Genomic DNA, 15,669 nt, shown 5'->3' with positions numbered 1-15,669 from the left:
CTATTAGAGTAGCTCAATAAACTTCGTGTTTCATTTTAAAGAGCAGTGTTTTGTGTTTATGTGCTTAAGTTACTGTCTTGAGCTGGTGATCTTTGTTACCTTGCTAATATTTAACCAAATACTAGTTTTGTATTATTATCGTTGGCCATGGAGTAATACAAACAGAATTGGTAAGACACACTCAATTCTACTACATGCTGGACGAATAGTTGATAAAGTGCAAGCTATACATTTTGAATCAATTTTAATCAAGTTGATCCCAAATCTTTAGATTCGATTCCCTCTGAAAAGAGCTAATTTCATTACGCAAAGATGGGAGGAGCTGTGACATCACTGCAGGTGAGAGCTTTCAGTGCACGGAAAACTTTGCAAAATATTCTTTTTAAACAACAGAACATATATTCAGGCAATCTAAGACCTGTGAGCACAGCTGAAACCTCACACACAGGTAAGTGATGAAAATATAAAAGAGATTTTACTGAACAGTTTATTGGTATGTCTCTGAATATCTAACTGGGGTAAAGTTTGGTAAAACCAGGTTTAAGAGTCAAATGTTTAGTATTTATGGGGTTTATTTCACTGAAATGGTATCAAAATTGTATTAAGAGAACATCATTTGCGGATTGCAAATTAAAGTTTGATGTGTGCAGAAATTGTCATCGCACAACAGATTCAGGAAGTACATGAACTGCAGACAAACCGAAAGCAAAAGGTATGCTCTTGTTTTACATTGATATTTTACCTTACAACTGATTTGTGTGAAAACATTTTGTGGTATTGATACTTGATTTGGTTTGATTCCAATTTGTAATTGCTTGCTTCTGTAAAGAATATATAAAAATAATAAAATAAAATAAAAAATTTAAATGAACATTTAAATGCAGCAAGGTCTGAGATTGTGATAATTTTGTTTTTGTATCCATTTTTTTAAAAACATTTTTCAAGTCAACACTTTAAAAAAAACGATTCTTTACGATCAGTGAACTTTGTACTCGTGTACTTTTTATCCGAACAGCATATTTGGCTGCAGTGGATGAAAGTTTGACAATTCTATATTCTCATGTTTCTTGGTCATATTTTATGAGATATGTCTGTGTTTACTGTGAACAGAATTAAAAAAGGGAATTAAGAGTGATGGCACAATCTTCATCAGCATCACAAAAACCAACTGAGGTCAGGAGAAGGAGTCTGGATGAACCACCATTATGTTAGTAACCTAAAGAAATAATGAAAGACAGAATAATAATGTGAAAAGAGTCCTAAAATCACATCAAATGAAAATGTGTTGTTTTTTTTCCTGCATGATATTACTATGATATACTAACCGGTGATTGTTGATGAGTTTTTATTCTAGATTTAATCATTCACTTTGCATTTATCAGTTAGGAGATAAATTATCCTTCATCTTTCTCTACAGCTCTGTCATTCCCCAGAGGTCCTCTCTCAGAGGAGCTCAAGTGCTCGATCTGTATGGATTTGTTAACTGATCCAGTCAGCACTCCATGTGGACACAACTTCTGTAAGAGCTGCCTGAACCAGTGCTGGAACAACACTCAGACCTGCAATTGTCCAGCCTGTAGAGCAACATTCGGTAAAAGACCCGACCTCATGATCAACACAGCACTCAGACAGGTTGTGCAGCTCTTTAAGGAAAAGTCTGGTCTGAGTAAATCTGAGGTTCTCTGTGACATCTGTGATGATATAAAGATGAAAGCGCTGAAGATGTGTCTGGTGTGTCAGAGCTCTTACTGTGAAACTCACCTGGAGCCTCATCAGAGAGTTGCACATTTAAAGAAACACAAACTGATTGATCCTCTGGAGAATCTTGAGTGCTATATCTGTCAGACACATGGAAAACCTCTGGAGCTGTTCTGTAGAGATGATCAGACATGTGTGTGTTTGCTCTGCGGAATGAAAGACCACAAAAACCACAACACTGTTGCTGTAGAAGAGGAGAGCGGAGAGAGGAAGGTAACAACAATGTGACCTTGGCGGATTATGGAAAATTGTTGCATTATGGGAATTGCAAAAGATACACATTGAAACGTCCACTGGGAGGCGCTAAAAGCCCATTTAATTTATTTCCCCGAAACAGATGGACGCGATCGAGTTACAGTATTTGTTGAATTCGGAACCGCATACTATACTACTACTTCTATTTTTACCCTATAATTTTATGGTATCCATGTTAGTATGCGGTTCCAAATTTAACAACTATTTTATTACATTGATTTTTGCACGTGTTGCTGCATTTCCGATGAATAGTGTTGATATTCCTGTGAGACTGAAACGCAAAAAAAGTGATTTGAATTCATAAGATAGTATTGTGTAAAATAAGTCTGTTTTATTAATTTATAATCTGACCGTGCAATCATAAATTGTGTGAAAAGGAATAAAAGTTTGGAGTTTGCCACTGGTGTTAATTTCAGCTAGACACTTCAGAAAATAATGTAGGCCTATGTATGTTTCTGAAGTCTTGCAAAACTGTAGTCATGTTTTTCCAATGAGACCAGGTTGTAAATCAAGTATTTACCTGTTTTTTGTTAGATTCAATGATTGAATCTGTTGAGTGTCTGTGTGGTGTGTTGTGTTGTTTATGTAGCCTCAGCTGATGAAGGTGCAGACAGACGTGCGGCAGATGATCCAGGAGAGAATGAAGAGAATACAAGACATCAGACACTTAAAGGAAGTAAAAAATGTGAGTATAATGATTTACCATTGGAAAAGGCATGGCATTTTGTCATAATTTATCCTACTTCTCCTGTCCTGGTCAAAGCTAATGTTTGGCTTTATAAAAATTGAAATAATGCTCTTATCTTCTGACTTCTTGATCTAACAGGAATCATCAGAGAAAGAGAAAGCAGAGAGTACTGAGCTCTTCACTGGTCTGATACGCTCCATTGAGAGATGTCAGTCTGAGCTGCTGGAGATGATGGAGCAGAAGCAGAGAGTAGCAGAGAAGCAGGCTGAAGAGCTGATTAAAGAGCTGGAGCAGGAGGTCACTGAGCTAAAGAGGAGAGACGCTGAGCTGGAGCAGCTTTCACACACCGAGGATCACCTGCACTTCCTACAGGTCAGTGTCCTTCTGTATGTTCACAGCACAGCACAACAACTCCCCGTGCTGAGAGATTTCTGCTCTCTCCTGCTGTAGATTTACACATCGCTGAGCAGACCTCCACACACCAGCAGCTGCACTGAGATCAGTATTAGTGACACTCAGCTGAGTGCGGAAACTCTGATAAGATCTCTGACTCAACTACAGACGACTCTAGATGAGAAACTCAGCATAACTGGTAAGAAAATATCAAATGCATTGTACGTGCTTTCTTTTTTTAACAAAACATGTTTATCAAAACATAATAGTCAACATGCAATCATAAATAGGCCTGGTGTCACACACAAAAAAAAATATTGTTAATTTTGAGCGATTCAGTTAATAATAAATTAATATTAAGTGGTCTACACATGTTTTTCAACCTAAAACTACCAGTTTACCATATTTGCCTCATTATCTTTTAATGTCTTTTGTCTCTATAGTTCAGAAGATAATGCAGCATGCAGATACAAGAGTCAGTGACACTGAGAGTGCTCACAAGACAATGCAGCAATATGGAGGTATGCAGGTCAATAACAGTAAGAGTGTCCACAAAAAAGAAAATTATTTTTAAACAATCTAATTTAAAACATGTAGCGAGTTCTTATAAATGTACTTTTTATATTAATGTGTTACTTTTATGCTTTTATACTATTTTTTTATACTATATTTTTCTCACACATTGGATGTATTATATGTATTGTATATTTTTCTTAAATAATGTGTAATTTTCTTTACAAATATCATGAATTAACAATATCTTTGTTTTTGAAAACTCACACCACATGACATTTTACTTGAACTAACACTACGTGGTTATAAAAAGGTCAAATTATGTGATATTTTAACAGACTGATTGACCCTGACACACAGTCATGAGGGTCCACTGTCTTCTCTATGGTATTTTCTGCATGTTGGTAGAACATGATTTGTTGGTTGCAAAACATAACTTTGATTTGGTGTACAAAAGTTTTAATTCAGTTCAAATATGCTGTGCATTTTTGGTGTATCCATATCATGCAGTATATGTGAAATGCATTGTAATATATTAAAGGAGTAGATGATTAAACCACAATCTTGTCTATAAATAATACTTTGTTTTTTATATTAAACACTAGATATATTAAACATAGAACTGCGTTGTGAAGTTGTCATATCTCTCTATTTTAGTGGATATGACTATGGATCCTGATACAGCTATGCCGTTTGTCTCCCCAGTTCAGAAGACAATGCAGCAATATGCAGGTACGTGGGTTAAAGATAGTGAAAGTGTCCACAAAAAAAATCTTTCTAGAAATCTCAATTAAAAACACATGTGCCAAGTTTTTAGAAATGTACTCTTTGTATGTTTTAATTCAGATAAAAATTAAGATATGCTCATCATAAGAGAGGTATATCGTGATCATGCAATATGTGAAATGCATTTTCAGTGTATTTAATTAATAGATCATTAACCTGCAATTTATGTGTAAATCTTTAAATGTCACAGACTACTTTGTTTTCATATTAAATGCATGAAAACTGTTATATCGTGAAGTATTGTGATCTCTCTCTTTCAGTGGCTGTGACTCTGGATCCTGATACAGCTCATCCAAATCTCATTCTGTCTGATCATGGAAAAAGAGTGGCATATAGAGATATTAAGCTTAAAGTCCCATACAACCCAAAGAGGTTTGATTACTGTCCCTGTGTCCTGGCAAAAGAGGGTTTCAGCTCAGGGAGATTTTATTTTGAGGTGCAGGTAAATGGAAAGACTGATTGGGATATAGGAGTGGCCAGAGAATCCATTAACAGGAAGGGAATGATCACAGCAGTTCCTGAAGCTGGATACTGGATTATAATCCTGAGGAATGAGAATCAGTATCTGGTTTGTGAATCTGCCTTTGTCCCTCTGCCTCTGAGAGTGAAGCCTCAGGTTGTGGGTGTGTTTGTGGATTATGAGGGGGGTTTGGTCTCCTTTTATGATGTGAAGTCCAGATCTTGTATTTATTCTTTCACTGGTCAGTCTTTCACTGAGAAACTCTTCCCATACTTTAGCCCTTATGATAATAAAAAAGGTAGAAATGAAGCTCCACTGATAATTAGATGCAATAAATGAATATACACCACAAATATGAAAATAGGATTTAGGACTACAGCATGAATACTTTGTTTTGAAATGATGGATTATGTTATCACATTTTTGCCACATTAGTTTTTCAGCTTTGAAAACCTGCTTCTCTCATTTCATTTTTGCTCTGAAGGGTCAGAAATGTTTGCTAAAGCCATTTTCTTTTACTGCTCAAAAGTTAAATTACATGTGAAACGCATCTGTGTTCATCGTGGTTTAGCAGTTTGTACATTTCTTTTAATAAATGTAATAAAATATCATAAACACACAACATAATTTATTATCCTGAAATTAATAATAATTTATATCTGTATATATAGGTATTTCACAGGGTCAATTATCTCGCCTTCAGTAAGTACAAAATGTTGCTGCCAGACTTTTGACTCGCACAAAGAAGAGAGAGAGAATTTCCCCAGTTTTGGTTTCTTTACATTGGTTGCCTGTAAAATTTAGAATTAAATTTAAGGTTTTGTTGATGGTTTTTAAAGTGTTGCATGGCATTGCCCCAAAATACAGTATATTGGTGACCTTGTGATTCCTCACCAAAATACATGGAATATGAGATCTTTGAGTCAGATGATTCTTAATGTTCTTAAAACTAGATTAAAATCAAAGGGAGCCCTCTTCCAATTGAATGGAAGGAACCCGCTTCCAATGCATATTAAATCTTCCCCATAGTATAGCTTTTAGAATTGATTAGAGTGATCAGGATTTAATTTTTAATTTTGTTTGTGTGATTATGTAATGATGCTGGAAAGCACTTTGGTCAACGGCGGTTGTTTTAAATGTGCTATAGAAATACAATTTGTATTGTATTGTATTGTATACTAAAGCATGTGTAAATGATACTGTAGCTCAGCAAAAGGGAACTTTCTTATCTTTCTTTTTTATTGTTTTTGAGAGCAACTAAATACTTTTTAGAGTGAAATGAGGAGGGAAAGGCATTCATTCATTCATTGTTATAATACTTTTATTTTCTTATTACACTGGGGAGGGTTACATATAAATGTCATTGCATTAAAAATGGATTATGGAAAAACAGAAAAATTAGGATAACTGTCAACAAAGACATGGCAGTAAAGTATACAGATAAAGATGCTGTTAAAAAAAATTGTGAAAAGGTCATGTTAATGGTTTTTTTTTTTTTTTTGCCAATATACTTAATACACCAGATGTTGTTGTTGTTGTTTTCATGTTATAAATACAGTTTTTCACAATGTTTCAGAAAAATATACAATTTTTATCATGTCAGAACTTCTCCTTGTGACATTTTTGGAACGTACTCACCACATTCAACATGGTATGTGAAGGGCCGGCCCAAGGCTTTATGGGGCCCTAAGCAGGCTTATTAGGCAACATTGTGAACTTTTATTGTGAAGAAATATTCATTTAACTCGTGCTCCGTGCCGCCGTTGCCTGAGGCAGATAACGCAATCTACTAAATTAGACTTTGGAAACTTTTATTTGTTTTTTTCCAAATTTGTTCATAAAAAATGAACATGCCTTCAATGCCTTAATTTTGATCAAACAATTTAAATATATTTATATGTAACCACTGTCGTTGTCATCATACCACGGACATTACCTGAGAAGTTAAAGTAAATATGTCAGCAAACTGCGCTCTTTCAAGGGAGTGCATTTAATGCATGGTCAAAGTAAGAGCATAATCTACTGTAAGTGTTTAAAACATGCAAAGTAGGATTGCCAACTGCTCCCATATTTAAATAACATTACATATTAAATCTATAAGGAAAGCATCTTGTCGCGCCCAGTTTAGGGAGCTAAACTAAAAAAAAAAGGGAACTCTCTCTCTCTCAAAAAAAATAAAAAAAAATAAAAATAAAAATAAATAAATAAACAAGAGCACCCTTAGTTAAAACTGTAATAATAACATATTTGGCAAACTCTTCTGTGCATATTTGCATTTGCGCTCTGGACGTTTCAGATGTTTCTTCAGTATTTTCATGTACAAATTAATTCTAAAAAGATATATATATATATGTCCTTTTAGAATTAATTTGTTTGTGTATACACACAAATTATTTCTAAATGGAAATATATATTTCTTTTCAGAAGTAATTTGTACATGAAAAGATTAAGCAAAGCAAATATGTTCATGTCTGAGATGCATTTGACATTTATCTCTATATCTCTATCTCTTATATGTTTATATGTATGTATGTATATATGTTACTATTGGTAATTTTAGTTAATTTTACTGTTGAATATGCATTTCAATTTAATTTCTAATTTTATAGGCCCCCCGGAAGAAGCCCCACCTGGCCCTGAGAATGATGGGCACCAAATCAGTTGCTGTAGAAATTGAATACTTTAATAGTTCAATAGTAATAGTAATAGTAATAACTCAAAATGAGAGCTAATGAAAACACAAACATTAGCCCGGTTTCACAGACAGGGCTTAGACTAAACCAGGATTAGGCCATAGTTGAATTAGGACATTTAAGTAATTTTTATAAATGTGCCTTAGAATAAGTCAAGTCAAGTCAAGTCACCTTTATTTATATAGCGCTTTTACAATACAGATTGTGTCAAAGCACTTAACAGTATCAAATTGGAGGATAGAGTGTCAGTAATGTATAATGATAAGATTAAACACTCAATTTTAAATTTTCAGTTAAAGGCATTTCATTATTGAATTCAGAGATGTCATTGTGTAGCTCAGTTTAGTTTAAATAGTATCTGTGCAATCAAATCGGCGATAATCGCTAGAAATTAAGTGTCCCCAACTGAGCAAGCCAGAGGCGACAGCGGCAAGGAACCAAAACTCCCTCGTGACAGAATGGAGAAAAAAAACCTTGGGAGAAACCAGGCTCAGTCGGGGGGCCAGTTCTCCTCTGACCAGACGAAACCCGCAGTTCAAAAGTTTATATTTCTATTTTAATTTTGTTGCAATTTCTAACAATAGTAGTATTATGTAGTTAGGTATTTTATTATATTTTAGTTATTTTGTTATTTTTGGTTGATATATCTGGGGATATATCTCTGGGGGTCATCTGGGTGTCCTGGTCTCCGCTGACGATCAGGGCTGTAGACATCATCTCTTGGTGCTGATCCACCATCTGATCGGATACGGACTGAGAAACAGACTAGGAAAGAAACAGACAAATATTAGCGTAGATGCCATTCTACTTACGATGTAACGAGTACATCGTGTGTTATGGGGAGTGTTCCCGGTTCCGGTTGATCTAATTAATGCAGCCTAGCAATCCTTTAACGGATTTGAATAATAGAAGCGTATTAATGTGTTATGTGTAAGCCAGGCTAAAGAGATGGGTCTTTAATCTAGATTTAAACTGACAGAGTGTGTCTGCCTCCCGAACAGTGTTAGGTAGACTGTTCCAGAGTTTGGGTGCTAAATAGGAATAGGATCTGCCGCCCGCAGTCGATTTTGATATTCTAGGTATTATCAAACGGCCGGAGTTTTGAGAACGCAGCGGACGTGGAGGACTATAATGCGATAAGAGCTCGCTCAAGTACTGAGAAGCTAAACCATTCAGGGCTTTATAAGTAATTAACAAGATTTTAAAATCTATCCGATGCTTGATAGGGAGCCAGTGTTGACAGAACCGGGCTAATATGGTCATATTTCCTGGTTCTAGTAAGGACTCTAGCTGCTGCATTTTGGACTAACTGTAGTTTGTTGATCAAGCGTGCAGAACAACCACCCAATAAAGCATTACAATAGTCTAACCTTGAGGTCATAAACGCATGAATTAACATTTCTGCATTTGACGTTGAGAGCATTGGTCGCAATTTAGATATGCTTTTGAGATGAAAAAATGCAGTTTTACAGATGCTAGAAACATGGCTTTCAAATGACAGATTGCTATCGAACAGCACACCTAGGTTCCTGACTAATGAAGAAGAATTGACAGAGCAGCCGTCAAATGTTAGATAATGTTCTAGGTTATTACATGTGGGGTTTTAGGTCCGATAATTAACACCTCTGTTTTTCAGAATTTAGCAGTAAAAATTACTCGTCATCCAGTTTTTATATTGACTATGCATTCCGTTAGTTTCTCAATTTGGTGTGTTTCACCGGGCGAAGAAATATAGAGCTGAGTATCATCAGCATAACAGTGAAAGCTAACACCATGTCTCCTGATAATATCTCCCAAGGGTAACATATAGAGCGTGAAAAGTAACGGCCCTAGTACTGAGCCTTGAGGTACTCCATACTGCACTTGTGATCGATATGATACCTCTTCATTCACTGCTACGAACTGATGGCGGTCAGATAAGTACGATTTGAACCATGCTAAGGCACTTCCACTAATGCCAACAAAGTTTTGTAGTCTATTCAAAAGAATGTTGTGGTCGATAGTGTCGAACGCAGCGCTAAGATCCAGTAGAACTAATAAAGAGATACAACCACGATCAGATGGTAGAAGCAGGTCATTTGTAACTCTAATGAGAGCAGTCTCAGTACTATGATACGATCTAAATCCTGACTGGAATTCCTCACAGATATCATTTTTCTCTAGGAAGGAATATAATTGTGAGGATACTACCTTTTCTAGTATCTTTGACAGAAAAGGGAGATTTGAGATCGGTCTGTAATTAACTAGATCTTTGGGGTCAAGTTGTGGTTTTTTAATGAGAGGCTTAATAACAGCCAATTTGAAGGTTTTGGGGACATATCCTAATGACAATGATGAATTAATAATAGCCAAAAGAGGATCTATGACTTCTGGAAGCAGCTCTTTTAGTAGTTTAGACTAATAAAACAGTACTGGTGTCCATCTTGAGACAAAACAAAGGCACTAATATATTTTAAGATCAGTCAATGCAAGTTTCTTTCAGTTGAAGCAGCACAGATTTACATTTTAGTCTGGGACTAGGCTTAAGCCTTGTCAGTGAAACCGGGGGATCATATTTTTAAGAAGCGTGGCTTTATTAAGTGGTGGAAATAGCGGATTATGGGCACAGAACGATAACAAAACTCTGAGACATTTACAGTTACACAGCTGTAGTAGTGTGCAAACTCTACTGCATGGATGTTTAGATGACTATGTAAAAATTGACGTTCATTTTTTTTTTTTAATATATTTATTGAAAATGATATTATATTTATGTAAAAATTTAGAGGGAACATTGCCCCCACCCCCTTGGTCCCTGTCACGAATCAAGCCTCTGTGGCTCCATCTGATCACCACCAGGGGACTCCATTTCCTGAGTACTGACTCTTTTCAGACTTCATAACCCACAACCCCACACGTGGGACTGATTACCGCTACTGTTTTGCCTTGGATCACTGTAAAAACTAAAGGTTCCTGGAGGCACCTTTTGGGGTTCTTCACTTTGCCACTGTGGCAGAACCCTCTGTAGAGCCTCTAGGCACCCTTTAAAAAGGGGTGGTTCTCTGAGGAACTTTTAACGGTTCCTGGAAGAACCCTTTTATTAAGAATGGTCAGGAACCACCTTGGTGCTTTGAGGCACCATTTCTCAATTTCAGTTCTTTAATATTTGTTCCCCTCTCCCTCCCTCTAGTTTATTGTTCCTGCTATTGACATTTAATTATTTTAATAAACAAACTGAAAAACTAAAATGAATACATATCAAACATTGTTTATTGATTAACAACAATATCCATAGAAGTTTCAAATAAATAATCAATACTGCACATCACAATCCAATTCATGGGAACACCAGTCTTAATATTGTTATAAATAAAAACAAAACTTACACCTTGACAAAACCATAAACAAATAAACGTGACTCAAATATCTTAGAACTTTAAAACAATCATTAATAGTACACTGTGCTGTACGTTTAACAGCTTTTCTGTATAATGTTGAATAGAACAAAGGCACTTATAAGGTGAAATCATGTTGGTAGGTTCGTCAGCAAGTAGCTCCTCACCATCAGGAAAATCTGCAGTGCTGCTCTCACCAAATGGGTCTCCATTACCACAGTTAGTGTAAGATTCTGTGTAGTTCGTTGAACAAGGAGGGATTTACATAATTTAACAACAAAATATTGACATTTATTCATCTAGCATTAACATTAACATTAAGCCCAATTTATACTTCTGCGTCGAACCTACGCGGTAGCCTACGCAGAGACGCACAGGCCTGCGCCATACCTGACGTGCACCTCTCCAAAATTCTAACAGCGCGTCAATTCTACGTGGACCGCAAGCGCTGTGATTGGTCTGCTAGAACCCCTCCCTCCATATGCATATGAGTTTTGTGTGCGTTTATGAGCACTGTAAATATAGTTTAATGTCACACCTTCTTATTTGAAATAAAACAAAGCAAATGACAAGTGTATTATCATTTATTATTCTATAGCATTATTCATCAGTAGTTGTCCGCGACAAACAATGTTGATCTGCCGTGGTACACGTCCTTGTGGAGGTTGAAAGAATGGCATCTTCTCCTGTTCTGTCGTTGTCCCCCTTTTTGTTGTTTTAAATAACGATTTAATGATTTTATATTTATTTACCGCCGTCACGGCTTTGCTTCTCCGACGAGCCGCTTCTTCTTCGGATTTTGCCGTGGTACTGCGGGTTCACAAGCAACATGCCCGTGGACACTGCGGACTAGCGGTCCGCATGTGTACTGCAAGTCGACGCGGACGACGACGCAGAAGTATAAATGAAAACCGACGCACAAACGGCGTAGAGGCTACGGCGTAGGTCCGACGCAGAAGTATAAATTGGGCTTTACTTTCCCTGCGTCCCATTGTGCATACTATCCACCCTATCTGCCCTAAATAGTATTGAAAATTACTAATGTCACATAGAATTTAGGATGGATTGTATGCACATTGGGACGCAGGCTTTGTATTTGAAATCGCACTTGCGCGCGCGCGAGCAGACAGCAGGTGTGCGAGGACGCGCCAGCCCTAGTACATTTTCTTCTTCTTGACAACAGCATACTTTTTTATTATATTAATTGTTAAACAATTATTTCTGAATAATTGAAAGTTATTTCATTAGGGAAATAAAAATTCGAAATATTACACTTGTACTGACTGTTATAATTAGTGTATTTTTAATGAAATCAATGTGTTGAGCCATATTTAGTTCAATAATATTTTTAATGTTTGCTTTAAAATTTCAGGGAAAACAATATCTACCTTCAAATAATTTTACATTTGTTTCTAAACTAAAAACTATTTTTAGTTATTGCAGTATTTAAGTTACAACAAAAGTATTTAAAATCCAACAAATGGAGGCATAAAAGTGCAATCTGGCAGAAAGAAATAAAGAAAATAATCTGTAATACCATGGTGTAGCCACTGCCTGTATGGCCTTATATGTGTAGATTCCCTATTGCTGAAAACAGTGTTTTCAGACATAATTTTTAGATATACGTGGCTGATTTGTAGATTTTGCATGTCCCTTTTTTTTTTGGACAATTTGTAAGACTATTTAGTCTTTTCTAATCATGCCCAAGTTTTTTGTTTTCACATGCCAAGTGCCACAAAAGTGATTACGTTCCATACCATTCCAAAAAAGTAAGTAATAATAATAATAATAATAATCAGTTTCATTTCTGTCACATGAATCTCTGGGTTCCTCCATGCTGGCTTTTACAGGTCAGATCTTCCAGGAACCATTTCAATGTTAACAGATCTTACAATAACCCTTTTTTAAAATTTGAGTTACTCCAGGAACCTCCATAGCACTTTGAGGTTTCAGTGTAATTCAAGGGTGACTCCAGAACCTCAGAACTGGAAACAAAGTGCTTCAAGGATCCCATAAGTTCTTGCAAGGCAAGACTGAAATGGTTCCTCCAGGAACCCTATTATGAAAAAAAGAGCTTTGAGGCACTTAAATTACATTTTGAAGTTCCTCGAGTACTCAAAAGGATATTTGAGGCACCTTGAGTTTTTACAGTGACAGGACACCTGTGATTGAACACTGCCTGTTTGTTTTGAGCACTTGTAAATAAAACTGCACATGGATCCCAACTCTGTTGACTCCACGTTACAGCCACTTTCAAATTTTCAATTCGATAATCCGGCCCTCAGAAGAAGCTAACTGAATAGGACCGGCATACACTCATCAAAAAAAAACAAAAAAACAATGCATTCGAATTTTAAAGGTGCAGTGAGGCGCTTCACTTCTTGTCTGGTATGCAACACCCTTAAGGCTGGATTAGACTCTGAATTGTTTCAGAGGTGGAATTGTGAAACATAACTTTTACAAGAGGAAACCGTAAACTAGGCTATTATCCACCGGTGGGGGTAGGGGGTGAGAGGCCAAGATTCAAGAGTCACAGTTTGCGCTGAATACACATGGTTACATATGACAAAATTATAAATGTGTTTACATATTAAATTGTTACATCTTACATAAAAAATGCTTATTTTAAAACTAAAATTTACCACAAAGGTTGAGATCTGCCTCAGTGTAGTTAGGGTTATCATAACCCACAATTTTTTTTGGCAGATTGATTGGAAACTGAAAGCCAATAGATTCAGAACTTTGAATCAAATGTGTTTGTTTTTATTATCTGCTTCAACTTTATTTTTCCGAGAGAGAGAGATGTTTATTCTTACATTTATTCATAAAACATAAACATCTTAAAACCATTTGATCAAGAAAAGGAACAGATTAACCTCAAAATGCTTAACCATGATAATTGAATTAAATAACATACAAAGAACACATGCAATCTGCATTATGTAATCAGATTCCAAAAATTAAGTACTTGTAAATTATAATTTACTCTATAGAGTACATTACATTTTAAAATTCTCATACTCAGATTACAGCTACTTTTTTATGGATTACACAATTACTTATTCACACAATGACAGTTAATTTTTCATAATTTAGTGAATCTCCCTAATACTTTTTGTCTTTTAAGTGTTCTTTTCTAGAAATCCTACTGTGTCATTTAGTTTTGACTATATTCACACAGCATGTAAATACATTTGCAAGCCATGCATCTGAATTTGAGGGGGGGAAAAAAAAGCACCTCTCAAGCAATTAGACCATGTATGAAACAAATAATTATGCAAGTTACTTAACATTTGTAATGTATAGCTGGGAGAAATCATAGGTCCAGTGACCTACAGTAACTGTTGATTCTGGAAGTCTCCCCTATGTTATTAACTGCAGTTATCATGTAATCAGTAAGAGACTACAATAACAGTAATCTACCCAGCTCATACTAGATGATGTCTGTGAGGGACCGAGCCAAAGCATAAGGGAGCATAGAAAAATAGGTTTTCAAGAAATGTATTATTTTAATCAATCAAATAAAAAGTTCACGTTTGAAAGGAAATAAACCAACTTTTCACAAATCAAATAACTAGGCCTATTAAAGAAATAATCAACACTAAACAAAGACTTGTGCTAACCAAACTGAACTCACGCCAAATGACACAACAGAACCACATTTATACAATTGGACTAGTCCACATTACTCACAAAAGGAGGGAAACAAGAAACCACAAACTACAGAGTACAATAACAAACAACAAACTTCTTAAATACTTGAAACAAAGATTAAATATGAATCTTAAATAAAACCAAACAAAAAGAAGTAAACCAGCAGTCTTAAATTTAAACCATATTGGTTCTCCCCCTGCTTCATCTGTCTGTTGGTGCCGGCCGGCAGAACTAAAGAGAGGTGGAAGCAGCACAACGGTCCTTTAGATATCCGGGACCCAATGCCGAAAGCTCGAGAACCTCCACACCTTTCCACAGCACCCACTGCACGGCAACCTCAACTCAAAGAAACGGTATTAACAAACAAATACACAGAACAGCAAACTAAATTGTGCGCACTCCAATTAGCAACCATGTACTGTGATTTAATAAAGTGTTGGGATGACAGATAAACAGAATTTGCGTCTTATCTGAAATACAAAATTAAGAATATGATTTAAAGGTTTTGTTATCAGCCGGATTTAACTCAATCAATATGGAAATAAAAATACACTGACATGTGTGGGTACGTGTATGTGTACGCCCGTAAGCACACATTACCATTCTCTAATGTGTGGCCACCTCGTGGGCCATCACAATGTCTTATTAAGAAAGTTTGGGAGGAGCATGCTCAGATAATCAGCCAAATTAACACAGGATGAGAACATTCAGATAACCAGCTCAATGAGCAAAATAAGAAGTGTATATATACAGCCGAATCACCATTGTCCCTTGACAGTTTACCAGCATCCTTCTACCACCCCAACTTCTATCTCTCTATAATTAATATCCCAGCAAGGGACGGGCGAGTTCTCTGGATTCAGGCTAAATTCCGGGTTCAGAGCCCTACCCCTGGACAACATGCCAAATATGCAAACTCTTTGCTCTGATTGATTATATATGTAAGTGCGAAATCATGAAATATGGATTATAATTATTGTACGTTCATTCACTGTGTCAGCTTTCTAAAATAAAGGAATTACATTTTTTTTTGTCAATATATCATTAATATTGTAAGACCAGATTGATTTAGTGTTTCATGTTCTGAATGTAATT

At 36.0% G+C, this 15,669-nt stretch overlaps 1 protein-coding gene and 1 long non-coding RNA gene across 5 annotated transcripts; one reads left to right on the top strand and one right to left on the bottom strand.

The window, feature by feature from the left end:
• The first annotated feature begins 156 nt into the window (after nt 1-156).
• On the top strand, nt 157-6,309 carry LOC131520472 (E3 ubiquitin-protein ligase TRIM39-like). 4 transcript variants are annotated; one of them, XM_058744732.1, is made up of 10 exons: nt 157-339; nt 651-712; nt 1,111-1,207; nt 1,418-1,971; nt 2,603-2,698; nt 2,840-3,073; nt 3,152-3,293; nt 3,538-3,615; nt 4,313-4,339; nt 4,654-6,309. In XM_058744732.1, the coding sequence occupies exons 3-10, from the start codon at nt 1,135-1,137 to the stop codon at nt 5,190-5,192; spliced, it is 1,743 nt and encodes a 580-aa protein (XP_058600715.1). In that variant the 5' UTR covers nt 157-339; nt 651-712; nt 1,111-1,134; the 3' UTR covers nt 5,193-6,309. The 4 variants fall into 4 exon arrangements, with proteins under 4 accessions (XP_058600715.1, XP_058600710.1, XP_058600712.1 ...); XM_058744727.1 differs by having other exon boundaries at nt 4,265-4,339; XM_058744729.1 differs by lacking the exon at nt 157-339 and adding an exon at nt 374-448 and having other exon boundaries at nt 4,265-4,339.
• LOC131520474 (uncharacterized) lies at nt 1,069-1,869 on the bottom strand. The gene is made up of 3 exons (XR_009266069.1): nt 1,762-1,869; nt 1,326-1,574; nt 1,069-1,216 (listed from the first exon to the last, which is right to left on the bottom strand). It is a non-coding gene; the product is annotated as an uncharacterized LOC131520474 (long non-coding RNA).
• Nucleotides 6,310-15,669: the final 9,360 nt, after the last annotated feature.

The sequence above is a fragment of the Onychostoma macrolepis genome, chromosome 15 (assembly GCF_012432095.1).
Source record: "Onychostoma macrolepis isolate SWU-2019 chromosome 15, ASM1243209v1, whole genome shotgun sequence".
NCBI classification, from domain to species: domain Eukaryota; kingdom Metazoa; phylum Chordata; class Actinopteri; order Cypriniformes; family Cyprinidae; genus Onychostoma; species Onychostoma macrolepis.
Note: the sequence above shows the minus strand (reverse complement) of the source record. Positions and strands in the feature narration are given on the sequence as shown.